This window comes from Daphnia pulex, chromosome 6, assembly GCF_021134715.1.
Source record: "Daphnia pulex isolate KAP4 chromosome 6, ASM2113471v1".
Taxonomy (NCBI): Eukaryota; Metazoa; Arthropoda; class Branchiopoda; order Diplostraca; family Daphniidae; genus Daphnia; species Daphnia pulex.
In genome coordinates, this window is record NC_060022.1 from 1,535,867 (window position 1) to 1,552,580 (window position 16,714).

The window sequence follows — 16,714 nt, forward strand, 5'->3', positions numbered from 1 at the left end:
CAATAACTTTTCCCCAACGACTGCCAATTCTTTGCCGACTTTGAGTAAGAAAAGCACGGGCCTGAACGGTGTCCATTTGAAACTAGGAGCCATTCATGTAAGTTGGTCGTCCTTTAGTCATTATGACAAAATACTTGATTCGCCTGATTTATTTTTCTGTGTCTGGCAAGATGCCACCCTTTGATGTATTGACTTTGCGTCCAGACGGGAACTACACTCACACTGGCAGCAGCAAAGTGATTTTTGATTGGGTCGGAGCAAAACTCAATTTTACGTATGATGTTATCTTTGTTTACTCAGAACTCACTTGTGATTTTTAGACTGACAGATTTTTATTGCTTTTCTGGTTTTCACACAAATTTACGTCTAGGTTTTCTTATTATTTTGTACCTAATAAAATGACTAAAGCCAGGTACGGAAACACTAGCGACGTTGCTACTGTTATCAACTTAATCATTGATAAAGTGAGCTATAATACTTGAGACGTTGCCTACCTGATTTTAAATTAAGCGAAACTCTCGAACATATTTTTTATTTATACAACTCTATTCTGGTAAGTATAGGAAATTGACGGGTCGGCTATGGGCTTGATCGCAACTCCCGATAGAAAAAAGCTGGTGGATTTGGTTTACGTGATATGGACGGAACCGTACGTTATGGTGGTGCCTGTGCCAGGCGAAGAGCCTCGACTTTTTGCGTTCATTCTGCCATTTCAGTCGACGGTATATTCAATTTACGGTTCAATAGTCTATTCACATTGTGCGCTTATCGCTGCAAAGTTTTTAATACCCTAAATGGCTAAATCTTTCATTTATCTTGATTAACCTACCGCCATAGGTTTGGCTACTCATCTTAATTACAATGATCACCATGGTAGCCATAATGTCATCGTTTTCGAAAATTTACTTGAAATTCTTCACAAAAGTCAACACTAGCCATAATAATCTCCAACCGATTACTAGCAGAGAGGAAACTTCATTCAGGTGGATCATTAATTATGCTGTGTACATAATCAACACCATGACAAATCAAGGCAAATTTTATTTCGTATAGTTTGGGTTACTATTGGGGGTGTATATTGAATGTTGTTGTCTTAAAAGGGGGAGGAATCGCAATCGCTCGACTCTCGTTTCGCATTCTTGTCGGGGCGTGGCTGTTGATCGCCATGGTCTTAGTCAATAGTTATTCAGGCACTGTCATTTCTTACCTGACAGTCCCGAAAATGAAACAACCCATCAACAACTTAGAGGATCTAGCCAGTAGTGAAGATGTTGGACTCATTTTACTAGCAGATACGGTCATCGAGCAACAGATTAGGGTAAGATTAGGTCATTTTTTCATTATCCGTAATTCTGTTATGCGTCGGTGTATGCGTCCAAACTTTGTGTCACCTTCCCAAGGATGCCAAAAGCGGTGCACTCAAAGTTATTGGTGACCAAGTTCGGAGCAACCCAGATCGCATAGCCAGCAGCGTGCCGAAAGTTTATGGTCGTTTAGAATCTGGAAATTTCGCTTTTCCATTCGTAAGTTTTCATCGTAAATACATGGAAATTTGCACACAATTAAAATAATCATAATCTTCGTTTCCAGTTAAAAACATTTTGCCAAAATTTTATCACGTACGATTTTAAAAAGGATGGCAAGTGCCGATTTAAACTCACGGATCCTATCAACATTTTCGGACTTTGGTCTCTGCCTTTGCAAAAGGACAGCAAATACTCAACGATGTTTACCATTGCGTACGTTTTACATTTTATCGATTGACTGTTTACTACTCCGACAGAACAACAAAGGTCGAATTTATTTTCATTTTCATTTTGAAATGGATGGGATATCAAGACTGATGGAACTCTGGGAGGCCGGAATTCCTCCATTTTCCGTGAAAAATGCCATGCCAGGAGCGGAAAAGTGTTTGGCGAAAACGAAACCTCGGGCGTCGTCACGCGAAGTTCCCATCCGATTAGCTGACCTGATGGGAGCCTTCTTCATTTTGGGCATCGGTTTGAGCCTGGCGCTGTTCGCTTTCCTCGTCGAAATCATTTTTAACTACAGGGACCTCAGATCTCGACGCAAGAAAACTACTGTCCAAAAGCAAAACAGTCAATAGAGAATTGCTAATTAACTTAATTTAATTAATTTAATTAATTAGGACAGGCTCTTACCGAAGCTTCGTCATGCATAGTCCTAAGAAATATATAATGTTTTGTTAGTTCGCTTACTTATCGCCGAAACCTAGGCCTATAATTCCTTATAGTTCTGAGCTCCAGTTCATTATTCATGTTGAACCACGAAACGCAAATAATATAACTATTTGGGCAATACACAATCAACACGTAACGCTATTCATTTTCCAACGAAATATCCAAAAATATACTGTCCTTCCCTCAAATTATATCATTTGACAGTGCCTAGTGAAGTAATTGGTTTACATAAATTGCGCAATCGCACTAAAGTAATATTAAATGCCAAAAAGGATCTTTGAATGCTTATAGAGAGTATATTTAACACCAAATCATGACAGTAGTATATCCATGAGTGAAGAACCAAATATCAAGTAACGTGTTACAGTGTAGTACAGTTAATAAGACAGCAATATCATTAGAGATAAACGTTTAAGCAACTTTGACAGAGCGTTGCTGTTGCATGGCCAAGGCGGCGACAGTAACGAACCCGATGGAAACTGACGACACCCAATCAGTGTCGACTACTTTATTCTTAACTAAATCAAAAAGGGAATCGGTCGGTTCGAAAAGGACTGACTCATCTCCTTTGGTGATAACACGAACATCTCGACGAGTCATCCTGTCGTCCAATCGATTCTTGGTCTCGAGGGGTTCGACTTGTAACTCAGAGATGCGACGCTCATCGACACGACGCTCAACTTGTTCGCGGGATCGCTCGTTTGAATTTCGGCGCTCGCTGACTCGACGACGATCATCTCGACGCTCCTCATTTTCACGTTCTTCGCTTCTGCGTTCATCACGACGCTCGTTGTTTCTTTCTTGGCGTCTGTCCTCGACCGATCGGCGTTCAGTGTCGTCATTTGACGTGATGCGCTCGTCAGTTCGGCGTTGCTCAACTCGTTCGTCGGCGTCGATTTGGCGTCTTTCATCTCGTCGATTATCGACGGATCGACGCTGTTCTGATCGGCGATCGTTTGAATTTTCTCCTTCAATTCTGCGATCGTCAACACGACGACGTTCTTCTCTTCTTTCCTCAGTTGATCGACGCTCTTCGCTCATTCGTCGTTGTTGGACGCGCTCGTCTCTGCGCTCCTCTACCCGACGCTCCATTTCACGTCGATCTTCTCGACGCTCTTCTCCTCGGCGTTCGGCGACCCGACGCTCGTCGTTTCGATTTTCATTTCGTCGATTGTCGACCACATCGCGACGTTCCTCCATTCTCCTTTCGCCGGATCGTCGATCTTCATTGTCACGGAGCTGATCCACTCGACGATCTTCGTCCCGTTGTGAATCGATGCGACGCTCCAATTGGCGTCGGACATCCGAGCGTCTCTCGTCCATTCGATTTTGTTCCTCACGACGATCAAGTGCTGAGCGCTCATCGACCTGTTGACGATGAGAAATTGAACGTCGGTCCTGATCCATGCGACGCTCATCAGCGACAATTCTTCTGCTGACGTCATCTTTCATCCCGATGGAACTCGATCGAGTTTCTTCATTATTTCTACCATTCAAACATCGTTTTGATTAAACACAACTTGCGGAGTTATTGATTAAAACTTGAAAGATTATTACCGGAAATTTCCCACGACGACGGGCGAGTCGCAACGATATTGATTGACGGCCAAAAGGAGCCAAAGAGCAGCTGGCAGCAGCAACAGTTTCACCATCTCCTTTTGAGTTAAACTTTTACCGTCCTCGTTAAGTAGTTCAATTACAAATAATGGTTGCTTTGCGGGTTCAGAATTGCTGGTAGTGCTGGAGAGTCGCTGGCTGTGTTTGTTCTTCTGCTGCTGTTGCATTGCCTATTTATAGTAGAAGAGTGGACGGGTAAGAGTGGAATGACGCCAATAGACTTTCGTTATCAGAAAACACCAGGCGACTAATTTGGATTATTTAAGCCTGAATGACGATTCATTCAACGGTGATTCTAGTTTATCCTTAAGTGAAACTTATGGTTATTCTCTCTTCTTTCTTCTTGACATGCGTCATTAACTTGCTGTCCCTAGAAAGCCGATAACAGCGATTTTATTACTAAATGCATTCAAGTTCTGCAGGGTGATATAAGTAGCAAAATTTTGTTGCGTGCACTACTGCACTGTTCTATTGTAACAACAGTACATAGTACATAGTTGACTAGAGTTAGTTTAACTTATTTGTTCAAAAATGAATTCCAAATTTATTTTTCTCGATTTTTCTTTGTTGTAGATAAAAGCGACAGGCCGACAGCACACGGCTTTTGTCGTAAATTATAGATGTTTGCATTGGTTTATAATATTATGGGGAATGGCTAAGTTTGTGTTACAGTCTAAATAGTGAAGTATTGTATTTCATATCCAAAATTCAGATACCTCGGTCGATAATCGTTCAGAATTTATTTCAAGAGAACAAGAGAACCAACTTCTGGACCAGGTTATTAATAAATCAGAACAATCAATTACCTGATTATAACCTGTCGTCGTTTCTCTCAAACGAATTTTTTGTGACATAGCGTCAAGGTATACCTTTACATAGCTTTGCGCAATTGCCATAGCATAGCAACGGCGCAATAGAAAATCGTAATAGATAATAATTTTCCTAGTTCCAAAGAAACAGCCACTGTCTTACTTGATGCGGATTCTGAGTGCACCATTGAGAACTAAGATGCGGTTTCTTATGTTGTTGCTGCTAAACTCGCTGATGGTTACCAACTCCTTCGAAATAATCACTCGTACCCCGTCTCCTTTGCTAAACAGGAACTCAGACCAACTCAACGGCGCCAATTTAAAATATGTTTTCTTTCAGGTAAGAAGCTCATTACACTCCACAAACTAACAAAATAATCGTATTGAAATAGGGCTATAAACTGCCGAATAATTACATCGTTTTTAGGTCCCACCTTTCGTCGTAATGAGTTCGGGGCCCGACGGAAACTACACAGTCACTGGTAGCAATTCAAAAATAATAGATTGGCTGGCTCAGAAGCTCAACTTCACGTAAATATATCCTATATCTTATTAGCTAATACGCAGCAGGATTTAAAGGGATTGTAAAAGATCAATTCAAATCAATTATATTTTTTAAATTTTTTGACAGGGTTTCTTATGTCTTAATACCTAACGAAATGACGAAAAGCAAATACGGAAACAAAAGTGACATCGCTGTCACATTGAATCTCATCGCGGAAAGAGTGAGAGAAAATAAATTTACAAAGTCATTGCTGTTCAACTCGTGTGGAAAAGAGTTCATCTCTCTTCCTGCTGTGAAATCTTTTTTGAAGAATATAGAGCATGCAGTGAAATGTGTTACTTTCTCTTAAATTTTCATTCGTACGGAAAAGGAAGTCGATGGTTCGCCTGTAGGTTTCATCCCAACTCCGGAGAGGGCAATTAAAATGGATTTTGCATATTTTCTTACGGCGGAACCTCATGCGATGGTAGTACCTCGTCCTGGAGAGGAACCTCGGCTCTTTGCCTTCATTCGACCATTTCAATCATCAGTACGTAATTATTTATTTGAGTACATTTACTGTTGATCCAATAATTATGCATAAATATTCTACATCTGTATTTCTCTTCCAAGGTGTGGCTGCTTATCTTCATTGCCAGCATCCTTGTGATTGCATCCATGTGTCTGTTTTCGAAAGCTTACTCGAAATTATTAATGAATGAGCGTGAAGTTTCTGACACGACCGCACTGGAATGGGCAGGTCGATATTCAATGTACATCGTCAACATTTTGACAAATCAAGGTATTCATCTTACAAACTTTTGATATTGGCCTCATATTAGGATTTGAATTTTTTCCCTTTTCTAATCTAATATAGGAAATAGTGTTTCCGTCGCTCGACTCTCATTTCGGGTTCTCGTTGGGACGTGGCTGCTGGTGGCCATGGTCATGGTCAACAGTTATTCTGGCACTATAATTTCGTGTCTAACAGTTCCAAAAATGAAACCGGCCATCAACACATTCGAAGATTTAGTCACAATGGAAGATGCTAAGCTCATTTTACTAGCGGACACCGTCATTGCGCAACAGATACGAGTAAAATTCGACCATTTTCAATTGCTTTCTTTAAAATGTTTTCTTTGTTGTGCTGTTTTAAATCATTCTCAACATTTCTCAAAGGAAAGTAAATCCGGAGCATCGAAGATTTTGGCAGATCAGATTCGAAATAATCCGGATCAAATATCAAGCAGTCTATCAGATGTTAACAACCGCATGGAAACTGAACGTTATGCCTTTCCATTCGTAAGTTATTGATTATTCCATCGGTTATCGCCAAATATTTCATAAATACTAATCAACAACGTTAAAATACTTTCAGCTTCAAACAGTTTCCAACGATTACGTCGCCAGTGACTTCAAGAAAACGGGAAAATGTCGGTTCAAAACCACTGACCCAATCACCAGCTTCCAATTCTGGTGTTTCACTTTGCAAAAGAACAACAAGTTCACGCCGGTTTTTAATGTTGCGTGAGTTTTTTTTCGGAATTATACTAAACACTGATCGACAATGTAACACTTATGAATCTTAACTTTTTCTTCTGCGTGCACACGCACATGATTGGATCATCAAGTATGATCGAACTCTGGGAAACTGGATTGCCTCCGTTTTGGGTCAAAAAGGCCATTTCATCAGCTCCGAAATGTTTCGCCAAAGCAAAACCTCGGGCGTCTTCTCGTCAAGTTCCCATTCGCTTGAAGGACCTGACTGGCGCATTTTTCGTTTTAGGCATCGGTTTTTGTCTGTCGTTGTTGGCCTTTCTCACAGAAAAGATTCTCTATCTCAGATCTAGACGTCAACTTCAAGCGCGCCCATCAGCGTTGAACAGTCTCAATCAGGCAGTATATAATTGTATTATAATAAATCCAAACTAAATTAAGTCTGTTCAAAATCAGATAATGCGAGAAAAGCAAAACTGGAGTAGTTTTTAGTTTAATACGCTTCAATAATAGCTTAAATCTTTTTTCTTAACCAATATGACCCATCCCTATACCCAATATTGCCCCAAAGGTGACCCATCCTATTGTATCTCTCCTTACCTAGCCTTATTTCGTCACCTTTTCTGTATTACGTTGTCTCATTAGCTCAGTGAAGGTGACCCATCCTACCTCTTCTGCGTATTATGTTGTTTCTCATTTGCTCAGTGGCCTTGTGAAAGATTAAAGGTTAGTGTTCTTTTCTTTAACTATAGCAATCGCGTTGTTTGTTTTGTCTAAAAATCTTGTAATTTCACAAATTCTGTTCAACGTTAATTAAAGTAAAATAAAAGTAACTCGTGCCGAACACTGCTAACAAAGCCTTACATTTGATATAAGAATTTGTTATTAAAGTGAAACGAGATTTTCTGCCCCAATCAACACGCAGTTGCCTTAACGATTAGTTACTTCCACATTCCGCCTTTCTTGATTGCGGACATCAAGCGCGGAGTGATTGTTTTCCAACTAGACAAATTATCCCCGCGTCCATTCGATTTCTCTCGTACACGAATTTTTTAGTGTATTGGCTATGGATTTTACAGATCTGTCAAGTGACAACGTTAAATAACTGACGACAACTGTTCTATGCTCATTGTTTAATCCCCCATGTTATGTAAGTTAATGAGACGAGTGATTTTGTTTCGATTTATTTCGTGATTCGTGAATGATTGATAATGCCAAATTGGTTAGCTTTCTAGTTTCTAGCAATACGGTTATGTCGCTGCGAATAGGTTAGTGAATAGGCTAATGCTTGCTCTTGCTCTATTCGATGAAAGTCCAACTTTTAAATTTATGAACATCTAACGTTAATACCGGTAAAAGACTTTTATATTATTAAAAACTCATTATAGGTACGATTAGAAAAATGATGTACGATCATTATATCAGTAGCAAGGTTGTGCAATTCAGATTCTTTTCTTTGTACACAGTAATTCCTATAATACCAAAGATATATATAGGCATGTTCACTACCACTAAATCTAGTTCCAATTGGACACTACACATTGATAGGCAATTAGGCAGCCTTCTCTTAAAGACATCCTCCCAATCGCTCTTCACAATCAAACGTAAAAGTAAATTTCTTTTCACCTAATTATCTTCCGCTATAAGAATTATCAGTGGATTAACAGTCACTTTTTTTTTAGGTCTTAACAGCTTTTATTTTAGGTTGTAACAATGACAGAGCTAAGGTTATCACTTCTATTTTTGGTGTCAGTATTTCTGGTGGCATCCGTAAACTCTTTTGAAATGTTTCCTCATTTTTCAATGAATGCTCCAAACAAGAAACTGAGTTTGAATGGCGCCAATTTAAAATTCGTTGTCTTTCATGTAAGTGCCTCTTTCTTACAATTAAAACAGTTGACAGTAATATGTGTGTAACCTCTTGGCTAAATTGTTTCCGAACTTTTCTAAGTTCCCACCTTTTGACATATTGACTTTGCGTCCGGACGGAAACTACACCCATTCTGGCAGCAATGATAAACTATATGATTGGCTCTCCAAAAAACTGAACTTCACGTAAGTCGTTTTCATTTATCTACTTTTTTACAAGGACTCCCTTTTTATTTATTTTTTTTTCAATTTTCAATTTGTTATTCAGAATTTCTTATTTCATAATTCCCAACGAGATTACCCAAGCTAAATACAGAAATTTGAGTGACAATGCTGTCGTAATCCATCTAATCGCGGATCAAGTAAGCATAGCATATTTAAAATTGCGCGTTGTCTTGATTAAGAGTTGAAATACGTAGGAAAGACTTTGTTTCTAACAGTACTTATGATTTAACAGATTGTAGATGCATCCGCCATTGGTTTCATCGCAACTCCCGAAAGAAAATCAGTGATGGACTTGGCTTACTTCATTTGGACGGAACCACAGGCCATGGTAGTTCCTCGACCAGGGGAAGAGCCTCGACTTTTTGCCTTTATTCGACCTTTTCAACCATTGGTTATTATGTTTCGTCGATATTCTAAAAATGTTTTATACTTATTTTTTTTAAATTTGTCTTTTGACGGAGGGTTTTTTTTTCCTCTTCAAAGGTGTGGCTGCTGATCTTAATTTCCAGCATCTCTATAGTTTCATCGATGAGTCTGCTTTCCAAAGTGTATTCGAAACTATTTGTAAAGAATGTAAACGATGTTATAGCCAAGAAGAACACGACCGCACTGAAATGGGCAAGTCAGTATTCCATATACGTTCTCAACACTTTGACAAATCAAGGTAACATCAGTTATTTATTTCAATTTTAATCATTCCAAAACGGTCTCTTTGGGTTCATTATGGTGACACTAAGCTGCTTAATTATAGGAGGTAGTGTTGTTGTTGTTCAACTCTCATTTCGGGTTCTCGTTGGGGCGTGGTTATTGATCGTCACAGTTTTAGTCAACAGTTATTCCGGCACTGTTATTTCGTATCTTACCGTTCCCAAGATGAAACCGCCCATCAACACGTTCGAAGATTTAGCCGCTAGTAAAGAAGTTGAACTGATTTTACTAGCGGAAACGGTCATCGAACAGCAGATACGAGTAAGGCTCGGTCAAATAATAATGATTTCTTTGATATAATATGTGCGTTGTTTGTGTCTTTTTCGAAAGGATGCCAAAACGGGTGTTATGAAGATTCTAGGCGACCAAGTCCGCAACAATCCGGATCGAATTTTAAACAGCGTACCAAAAGTTAACAGTCGAATTGCAACTGGACGTTATGCCTTTCCATTTGTAAGGATTCAGTTGAGAGTTTTACAATTATGTTATCTGACGATGATGGCGCTAAATCCGATAATAATCTGAACGAAACTTTTAGCTTCAAACATTTTCCAACAATTACATCGCTAGCGACTTTGAGAAAACGGGAAAATGTCGATTCAAAACCACGGATCCACTCACGATGGCCAGATTTTGGTCGTTGCCTTTGCAAAAGAACAGTAAATTTACGCCGATGCTGAACCATGCGTAATTGAATTGATTATTTTTTTTAACTAAGAACAAAAATGTTAATCTCTTATTACTTTACTTAAACATGTGACGGCGAAGACTGATGGAAGTTTGGGAGACGGGATTGCCTTCATACTGGGTGAAAAATGCTATGCCACAAGCGCAAAAGTGTTTTGCTCAATCAAAGCCTCTGACATCGTCCCGTCAAACTCCTATTCGATTAAACGACCTGGAAGGCGCCTTCCTGATTTTAGGCATCGGCTTCGGTCTAGCAACGTTTATCTTTTTGGTAGAGAAGATCTTTCAGTTTATGTAGCGAGAAGCCGAAGGATTGTGAAGAATTGTCAAATTCAAGAAACGCCCATAATCGTTAAACAAAATAATCTTTCAGCGATCCTTGAGCGACAAATGCGCATAAGGAAGTACGGACTTATTGAGTTAGTGTCAAACAGAAAATATGTAATAATACATATTTACGGAAAGAACTTAAATTTTATGCATCTCAGTTACACTTGATTACGTGTAAATCGAAGTGAAGAATGAATAATAAATTCAAACACACACATTTTGTTGGCAGCCAAGAGGAGGCGGTTTTCGGTTTTCGTGAAAATTTTTACTGACTTAAGTAGAAGGGCTTATTGTAACTTGTTGAGACGAATTTTATGCTAAAATTAAAATAATCAGATCAGTTCAGCTGATGTCGAGCGCAGGTGAGAATACCGCATTTATCGTTTTTAGCGGTTTGGATTAAGGGGAGGGTTCGATTTTTAATTATCGATTTCTTAAAGATAAGGCTGAGAAAAAGTGTCGTCTGCTGTCTACAAGTTTCAAAAATGAGACGAACGAAGACGAAGATTAGAATGATTACATTAGAAGAAAAAGAGAATGATGACATTCAAATGCAGCTGAAGGTAAAATATAATTTGAAATTATTTAACTACTTTTGTGTTTACAAATATTTGGAAAACAATCGTGTTGATATATGCGAAACACGATACGAACGTAGATTGTTTGTGGGCAAATCATTCCATTGTTGTTCGTGTAGCCAGTCTCTGGTGTAGCAAATCACATGTGAAAATCAATCATAAACATTGATATTAGAAAACATGGTAAAAGTTTTTGTGAACTGTTCCATGCTTCAGTATTTCAACAGTTTTACTTTGCAAACAGCATATTCTATTGCTTGTAATTTTACGATTTTAATTTTTAAACATTATGGTTTTCTTGATGGAACAACAATGGAATGATTTGCCGACAAACCTTTTTCTCACAATTTAGATTGTAGCCTGATTTTCATACAAAAGAATGTATGCCCAAGAAAGACCTGCTGCCACACCGGCACCTCCTCATTTTATTGAAAACCGAGTCTTATTGGATTTTAACTCGTCAATGTCTGTCGATTCAGTGTCGCCATCTGCGTGATAACCGAAGTTGGTAATTCCGATTGATTTATTTTCAACATTGTTTGCCAACTTCCGGTGACTGCTAGGTAAGAAACTGATTTAGATCTTTCATTTGAAACTGTAGCGCTGGCTAGCCCAATTTAAACTTTGTGAAATTCAATTCAATGCAACGAAGCTCAGTACTTATTCCCTGGAATTTTTCGTGCAACTTCCCCGTGAACTTCTGGTACAACGTCAGCCCCGGAGAATGCAGTACGAAAACATAACCACGAATTTTACGTTTCAAGCAGTTATATTAGTGCTACAACACTTGTGGATGGATCCAGTTGTGTATTAGACGAACAACTTGACATTTCCGCTATGGTTTCTTCATTAACGTAACTATAAAATGTTTTCTTGGTTGCTCTGTTTTGCTGCTATTAATTGCATTATGCCGACCATATAATGCATATATTGCCGTAATATAAGTTGATTATACCAATGAGTTGATTGCTTATTGTTTAATGTTACAGTTTAATTTATATTTTACTTTCCAACTGATCAACTCATTTTTTTTCCATCAGGATACTTTATCGCTGGTTGATTATTCCCATAGTGATGATAAATCTTGTTGCAGCAGAAAATCTTACACTTCCCTTCAAGAATAGAATGAAAGATGTGCATTTGAAGTTTGCAGTATTTCAAGTATGTCACTCATTCAAGCAAAACACTTTCCCGCATTTTTATTATTATTTTAATCACATTGTTTATTTTGTGTTTTTGAAGTCACCGCCTTTTAACTTGGTTACTTTTAAACCTGACGGAAACTGCACTCATTCCGGCCCCACTGCAATTCTTATAGATTGGCTTGCGGAAAAACTCAAATTCACGTAACGTTCCCTCGACACTTGCATATTTTCTGTTTGTTAATCATCACACTATTGGATTTTTTTTTTTTCATCTTTTTGTTGGCAGATTTTCTTACATGTGCCTCAACCATGCGATAAGCGAGAAATATGGGAACCCCATCGGACATTCTATTAATCTCACATCAAACAAAGTAATAATTCATACCGATCGTTTTAATGTGTATTTATTATATCTGTTCTATTATTAATTTCAACTGCAGGAAGTCGACGGAGTAGCAGTAGCTTTTGTACCCACCCTGGATCGGAAAAAAAATGTGGATTTTACTTATTTCGTTTGGTCGGAATATTTTGCAATGGTAGTGCCTCAACCAGGGGAAGAGACTCGGATTTTTGCCTTCATTCGGCCATTTCAGTCAACGGTGACTAAACTGATTTATTATCGGAACATTACAATTTTGCCTTACATGTCAATATTATCATAATGGAATTTTCGTCATTATCTTCAAAGGTGTGGTTGTTCATCTTCATAACTATCGTTGTCATGGTGACTTTGATGACTCTTTTCTCGAGAATTTATTCGAAGTACATCACTGTCAATGTGCTGGCTACCAACAAAGGATTGACAATGTTTGGGCGTGCCAGTAATTATTCAATGTACATCTTCAACATTATGACAAATCAAGGTAACATTTTACTTGAGGGCAAAATATTTAAAAATATAGTGATTACGCATATAATTTATGTTCCTCTTGTGGATCTTTTGAATACTTTAAGGGGGTGCAATTTCTGGTGATCGCTTTTCGTTCAGACTTCTAATTGGAGTGTTGCTGTTAGTCGCCATGGTCTTGGTTAATAGTTATTCCAGCACCATCGTTTCCTATCTGACGGTCTCCAAACTGAAACCTCCCATTAACACATTCGAAGACCTCGCCGCTAGCGACGACGTCGACCTCCTTGTCAAAATTGACACTTATGTTGGACATGAGATATTGGTAATTTCGTAGGAGAATAGCTCATTACTTTGGCTGTATAGTCGATAATACATTTTTAGTTCCCCAAACTTTAACATAGGGAGCAAATTCTGGCGTTCTCAAGACCCTAGCGGACAAGGCTCGGCAGAATCCTGATCGCCTCTCGACAGACCAATTGAAAATCGATGCTAAACTAGGAACTGGCCGTTTCGCTTATGCCTGGGTATTTATTACAGAATTTTTTGGTTCATGTTTGAATTTATTCATGTTATCTTACAAATGCAACGCCCTAGCTTCAAACGTACTGCAAGTACTTCGTCATCAGTCAGTATAGAAAAGACGGAACTTGCCGTTTTCGTATGTCCGACCCTCTACCTTTCAATTTAGGATTCTGGTCACTTATTCTACAAAAGGACAGCCAATACAAGTCAGCAATTGACAGCGCGTAGGTTTATACCTAACCTGATTGTTTCGTAAACAGCAAACGCTCCTAACGTCCTTTTTTGCCAAAAGTTTGATTGAGCCCTGGGAAACTGGAATACTATTGTTCTGGATGAAAAACGCAATTCCACGAGCGCCAAAGTGCTTCGCTAAAACAAAACCGAGAGCGAATTCGGCGGGTCAAATGGCCATTAAATCCCGAGACCTGGTGGCTCCTTTCCTCATTTTAGGCATTGGTTTGGGCCTTGCTACGTTTGCCTTTCTAATGGAATTAGTTATTCACTTTAGACGTCGATTTAAATTTGTGAACATGTTTTACAATTAGTGCGCAATTTAAAAGACTGACGATCAAACGGATGACGGTAGTGGAGCGCTAACTTACATTTACGCTCTTTTCGTCTATTAGTTTTGCCTTATATTCGGACTATTTTAGTATAATTCATATTTATTTAACATACTTACGATAATAAGTCACAGCATAAGAGCACATATTTCTATTTTACGTTTCCCTTGGTAAGCAACAAATTGGAGTATGTTTGGATTATATTTTAACCTTACTGGCCGTTTGTTATTATTCTCAGATCTTCGTGTGGCTCAGTTGTAGCTGTAATATTCAGAGAATGAATACAGATCAAGAAACGATGATGTAAATAATTAATTACTCATGCTTGGAGGTAGATCGGATAAGAAATCAGGACCCATGCATGCACGTTCACAGGACTTCACTGAGCCGAAGTTGTTGCTGTTCCCATCGCAGCCGCTGAAATTGAATGGTCGACAAACTCCAGTTGTAGCATCGTAATAAAAGCTTGGAATGGACGAACGGCAGTTCCCGATCAGTTTCGGTTGCAAGCACCGATATGTCTGAAGCCCTTGACTAATCACCTTCTCTAATTCTGCACATCACCAGCAGAAAAGATTATCGTGAACGAGCGGAAACTGTTATTGGGTAAGAGAATCTTTAGTATTCCTATATGCTATCCTACCTTTTTGATTGCACTTTGCCAGGCAAGCGTGTTGATTCCTGAAAACATTCTCGGTAGCTTGACATCCGCCATAAACGAACTTCTCGCAAACTTCTGTCGTGGAATTGTAAGTCCATCGATAAAAGACTCCGGAGCAAGAGAGAGTGCCCTTCAACGGAGGCAACAAGCAAATGTCGTCGCTAATAATTTCAACATTGTCTCCGTCAGCAGTAACATTTGTCTCTGTAACTGTTTACAATGCCAGGATATTATTAGTTCAAAATAAGGCAGGTAAAAATGTTTTTCTAATAAATATTATTTCAATAACAATTTTCTAACCTGTTTCAGTTGTGATTGTAGGCGGTGTAACGGGTCCCTGCAGGCCATTGCACGTAAGGTCGCATTCAGATTCAGATTCGAAATTGTTTCTGTTGCCATGGCAACCGGTGTAATTGAAAGTTAGGCACTTTCCAGTTTGCGTATCGAAAAAGAAGCGCGTGTTTTCACCAACGACATCGACCGAGCTTTTATCTAATTTAAGACAAGGACTGCCTTCGGACTTTGACTGCATGCATGGCATAGAGGTATCCCTTCCATTGATTAACTTCTGAAGTCCTGTGAACAAAAGTTAACTCAATTTCTGAATATTTAACAGGGGGTCATGTTCATCCTGCCTTGTTTGTTGCACGTAGCGAGACAAGCAAATTCATTTTTGAATAAATTCTCTGTGCCCCAGCAGCCCTGCCAAAAGATCTTCCTGCAGGCGTTGGCAGTCGTGTCGTAAGTCCAACGTGGAATCACTCCACTGCACTCCGGGGCATCCGAAGGACGATTGATGGACGGAAGGGAGCAAATGTCGACAACTTTGGTCTCGTTTGCTACCGTGTAATTCTCCACGACAGGAGACTCAGTTGGGCCTGTGTTTTAATATGTAACGAATTGATTTTCTCAACTTGTGAAAACTGAAAATCGACGTATAAAACTTACGTGGGATGGCCCACACGATCGACGTTGCAGAACACAAAAGAATAACAAATTTTTTCGACTGTCCCAGCATGACGGTTCACTTAAATTCACAGGCCCAGAAGAAAGCAAATGAAAAATGAAAGAACACAAGGATCTGTATAAGCTCGCGAAATCCGGGAACGACTGCCGACTTCCATCCGTCTCTGCTCTTTATATACTTGCCATAGGTAAGACTCGTCAAGCGAGTCCCATTCCTTGGCGAAATATCAGCCACATTTGTCTTGAAGTTGGGTTGATCGTTTGAGAAGGTCTGTGCACTGATGAGGAACTTTTTACTTGCTAGACTTTCTCTGGGATCGCACGAATAACCTTAAGGCGTCCAATGGTCGCAATCAATCACGGAGAAACAAGTTTTTGCACTCTGTATTATTAGTCTATCTAAAATATTAGTAGGCTATGTATAGCTGTATTTGTAATATTATGCTTGATACTTGGGGGCCTTGATTTTAATTTCCTGGATTTGTGCGAGCAACTTTACCATCTAATTTATTCCATCTGTCGTTTTTTTTTCCTTTTTTTTTAAATTGTTAGTTGACCTAGCTCGTGGCAATTTTGCTGCAAAAACAAAATCTTTATTTGGAAAGGAGAGCTTTGCACCCCGGGTAACGAAAATTGAAAAATGGAAATCTCAATAGAACTTAGTCCATATTTGGATATGAATTTTACATTGGATTCGACTCACTTCCTTTAACGTAACAGAATGATGATGAATGTATTAGCTTTTTCAACATGTACTGCGATAAATAAAAAGAAACGCCTGAAAATATGAGCAAGGGCGGCCTTCAATCGAGACCTTGAATTACCCGAAGGGTTTCTGAACGATCAAGTTACCTAAACAGGTAGCAGCATTTCGAAATTCAATTTTAAGCTTGGAAAAGCGGTGTATAGATTGTCTTATTCTTCGACAATGTTTTTCATGGAGTTTTTATTTATTGTTTATTACTTATTCTATGTTTATCTTTTGTGTCACAGATTTACTCA

General features: G+C 38.9%; 7 protein-coding genes and 1 long non-coding RNA gene across 15 annotated transcripts; 6 read left to right on the forward strand and 2 right to left on the reverse strand.

Moving 5' to 3' along the window:
- The first annotated feature begins 512 nt into the window (after positions 1-512).
- On the forward strand, positions 513-2,337 carry LOC124196128 (glutamate receptor 3-like). The gene is made up of 5 exons (XM_046590942.1): positions 513-722; positions 838-1,318; positions 1,401-1,523; positions 1,591-1,739; positions 1,840-2,337. Exons 2-5 carry the CDS (start codon positions 1,166-1,168, stop codon positions 2,105-2,107), a joined length of 693 nt encoding a protein of 230 aa, XP_046446898.1. The 5' UTR covers positions 513-722; positions 838-1,165; the 3' UTR covers positions 2,108-2,337.
- A 140-nt stretch (positions 2,338-2,477) lies between these two features.
- On the reverse strand, positions 2,478-4,000 carry LOC124195471 (trichohyalin-like). Of its 2 annotated transcripts, XM_046589898.1 has the most exons (3): positions 3,759-4,000; positions 3,074-3,687; positions 2,478-3,031 (listed from the first exon to the last, which is right to left on the reverse strand). In XM_046589898.1, exons 1-3 carry the CDS (start codon positions 3,983-3,985, stop codon positions 2,613-2,615), a joined length of 1,260 nt encoding a protein of 419 aa, XP_046445854.1. In that variant the 5' UTR covers positions 3,986-4,000; the 3' UTR covers positions 2,478-2,612. The 2 variants fall into 2 exon arrangements, with proteins under 2 accessions (XP_046445854.1, XP_046445853.1); XM_046589897.1 differs by having other exon boundaries at positions 2,478-3,687.
- A 305-nt stretch (positions 4,001-4,305) lies between these two features.
- LOC124196138 lies at positions 4,306-5,936 on the forward strand. The gene is made up of 6 exons (XM_046590952.1): positions 4,306-4,681; positions 4,765-4,967; positions 5,055-5,158; positions 5,259-5,352; positions 5,503-5,661; positions 5,745-5,936. The coding sequence occupies exons 2-6, from the start codon at positions 4,794-4,796 to the stop codon at positions 5,934-5,936; spliced, it is 723 nt and encodes a 240-aa protein (XP_046446908.1). The 5' UTR covers positions 4,306-4,681; positions 4,765-4,793.
- Positions 5,937-5,992: 56 nt separating this feature from the next.
- Positions 5,993-7,451, forward strand: LOC124195473. Its single transcript, XM_046589901.1, has 4 exons — positions 5,993-6,206; positions 6,291-6,413; positions 6,490-6,638; positions 6,743-7,451. The coding sequence occupies exons 1-4, from the start codon at positions 6,054-6,056 to the stop codon at positions 7,041-7,043; spliced, it is 726 nt and encodes a 241-aa protein (XP_046445857.1). The 5' UTR covers positions 5,993-6,053; the 3' UTR covers positions 7,044-7,451.
- A 1,063-nt stretch (positions 7,452-8,514) lies between these two features.
- LOC124195472 (glutamate receptor ionotropic, delta-1-like) lies at positions 8,515-10,440 on the forward strand. Its single transcript, XM_046589899.1, has 7 exons — positions 8,515-8,663; positions 8,746-8,839; positions 8,935-9,093; positions 9,186-9,671; positions 9,741-9,863; positions 9,949-10,097; positions 10,179-10,440. The coding sequence occupies exons 4-7, from the start codon at positions 9,426-9,428 to the stop codon at positions 10,393-10,395; spliced, it is 735 nt and encodes a 244-aa protein (XP_046445855.1). The 5' UTR covers positions 8,515-8,663; positions 8,746-8,839; positions 8,935-9,093; positions 9,186-9,425; the 3' UTR covers positions 10,396-10,440.
- Positions 10,441-10,895: 455 nt separating this feature from the next.
- Positions 10,896-14,411, forward strand: LOC124195456 (glutamate receptor ionotropic, delta-1-like). 7 transcript variants are annotated; one of them, XR_006875199.1, is made up of 13 exons: positions 10,926-10,990; positions 11,358-11,568; positions 11,658-11,859; positions 12,046-12,166; positions 12,248-12,351; positions 12,437-12,521; positions 12,591-12,749; positions 12,839-13,013; positions 13,105-13,322; positions 13,402-13,524; positions 13,595-13,746; positions 13,815-14,255; positions 14,324-14,381. XR_006875199.1 is itself a non-coding variant. In XM_046589866.1 (12 exons), the coding sequence occupies exons 3-12, from the start codon at positions 11,843-11,845 to the stop codon at positions 14,065-14,067; spliced, it is 1,407 nt and encodes a 468-aa protein (XP_046445822.1). In that variant the 5' UTR covers positions 10,896-10,990; positions 11,358-11,568; positions 11,658-11,842; the 3' UTR covers positions 14,068-14,381. The 7 variants fall into 7 exon arrangements, 6 of the variants coding, with proteins under 6 accessions (XP_046445822.1, XP_046445824.1, XP_046445823.1 ...); XM_046589866.1 differs by having other exon boundaries at positions 10,896-10,990; positions 13,815-14,381; XM_046589868.1 differs by having other exon boundaries at positions 11,663-11,859; positions 13,815-14,381.
- Positions 14,102-15,840, reverse strand: LOC124195457 (actinia tenebrosa protease inhibitors-like). Its single transcript, XM_046589873.1, has 6 exons — positions 15,695-15,840; positions 15,382-15,624; positions 15,047-15,322; positions 14,729-14,956; positions 14,405-14,638; positions 14,102-14,346 (listed from the first exon to the last, which is right to left on the reverse strand). The coding sequence occupies exons 1-6, from the start codon at positions 15,762-15,764 to the stop codon at positions 14,297-14,299; spliced, it is 1,101 nt and encodes a 366-aa protein (XP_046445829.1). The 5' UTR covers positions 15,765-15,840; the 3' UTR covers positions 14,102-14,296.
- On the forward strand, positions 15,185-16,519 carry LOC124195458. The gene is made up of 2 exons (XR_006875200.1): positions 15,185-15,291; positions 15,363-16,519. It is a non-coding gene; the product is annotated as an uncharacterized LOC124195458 (long non-coding RNA).
- Positions 16,520-16,714: the final 195 nt, after the last annotated feature.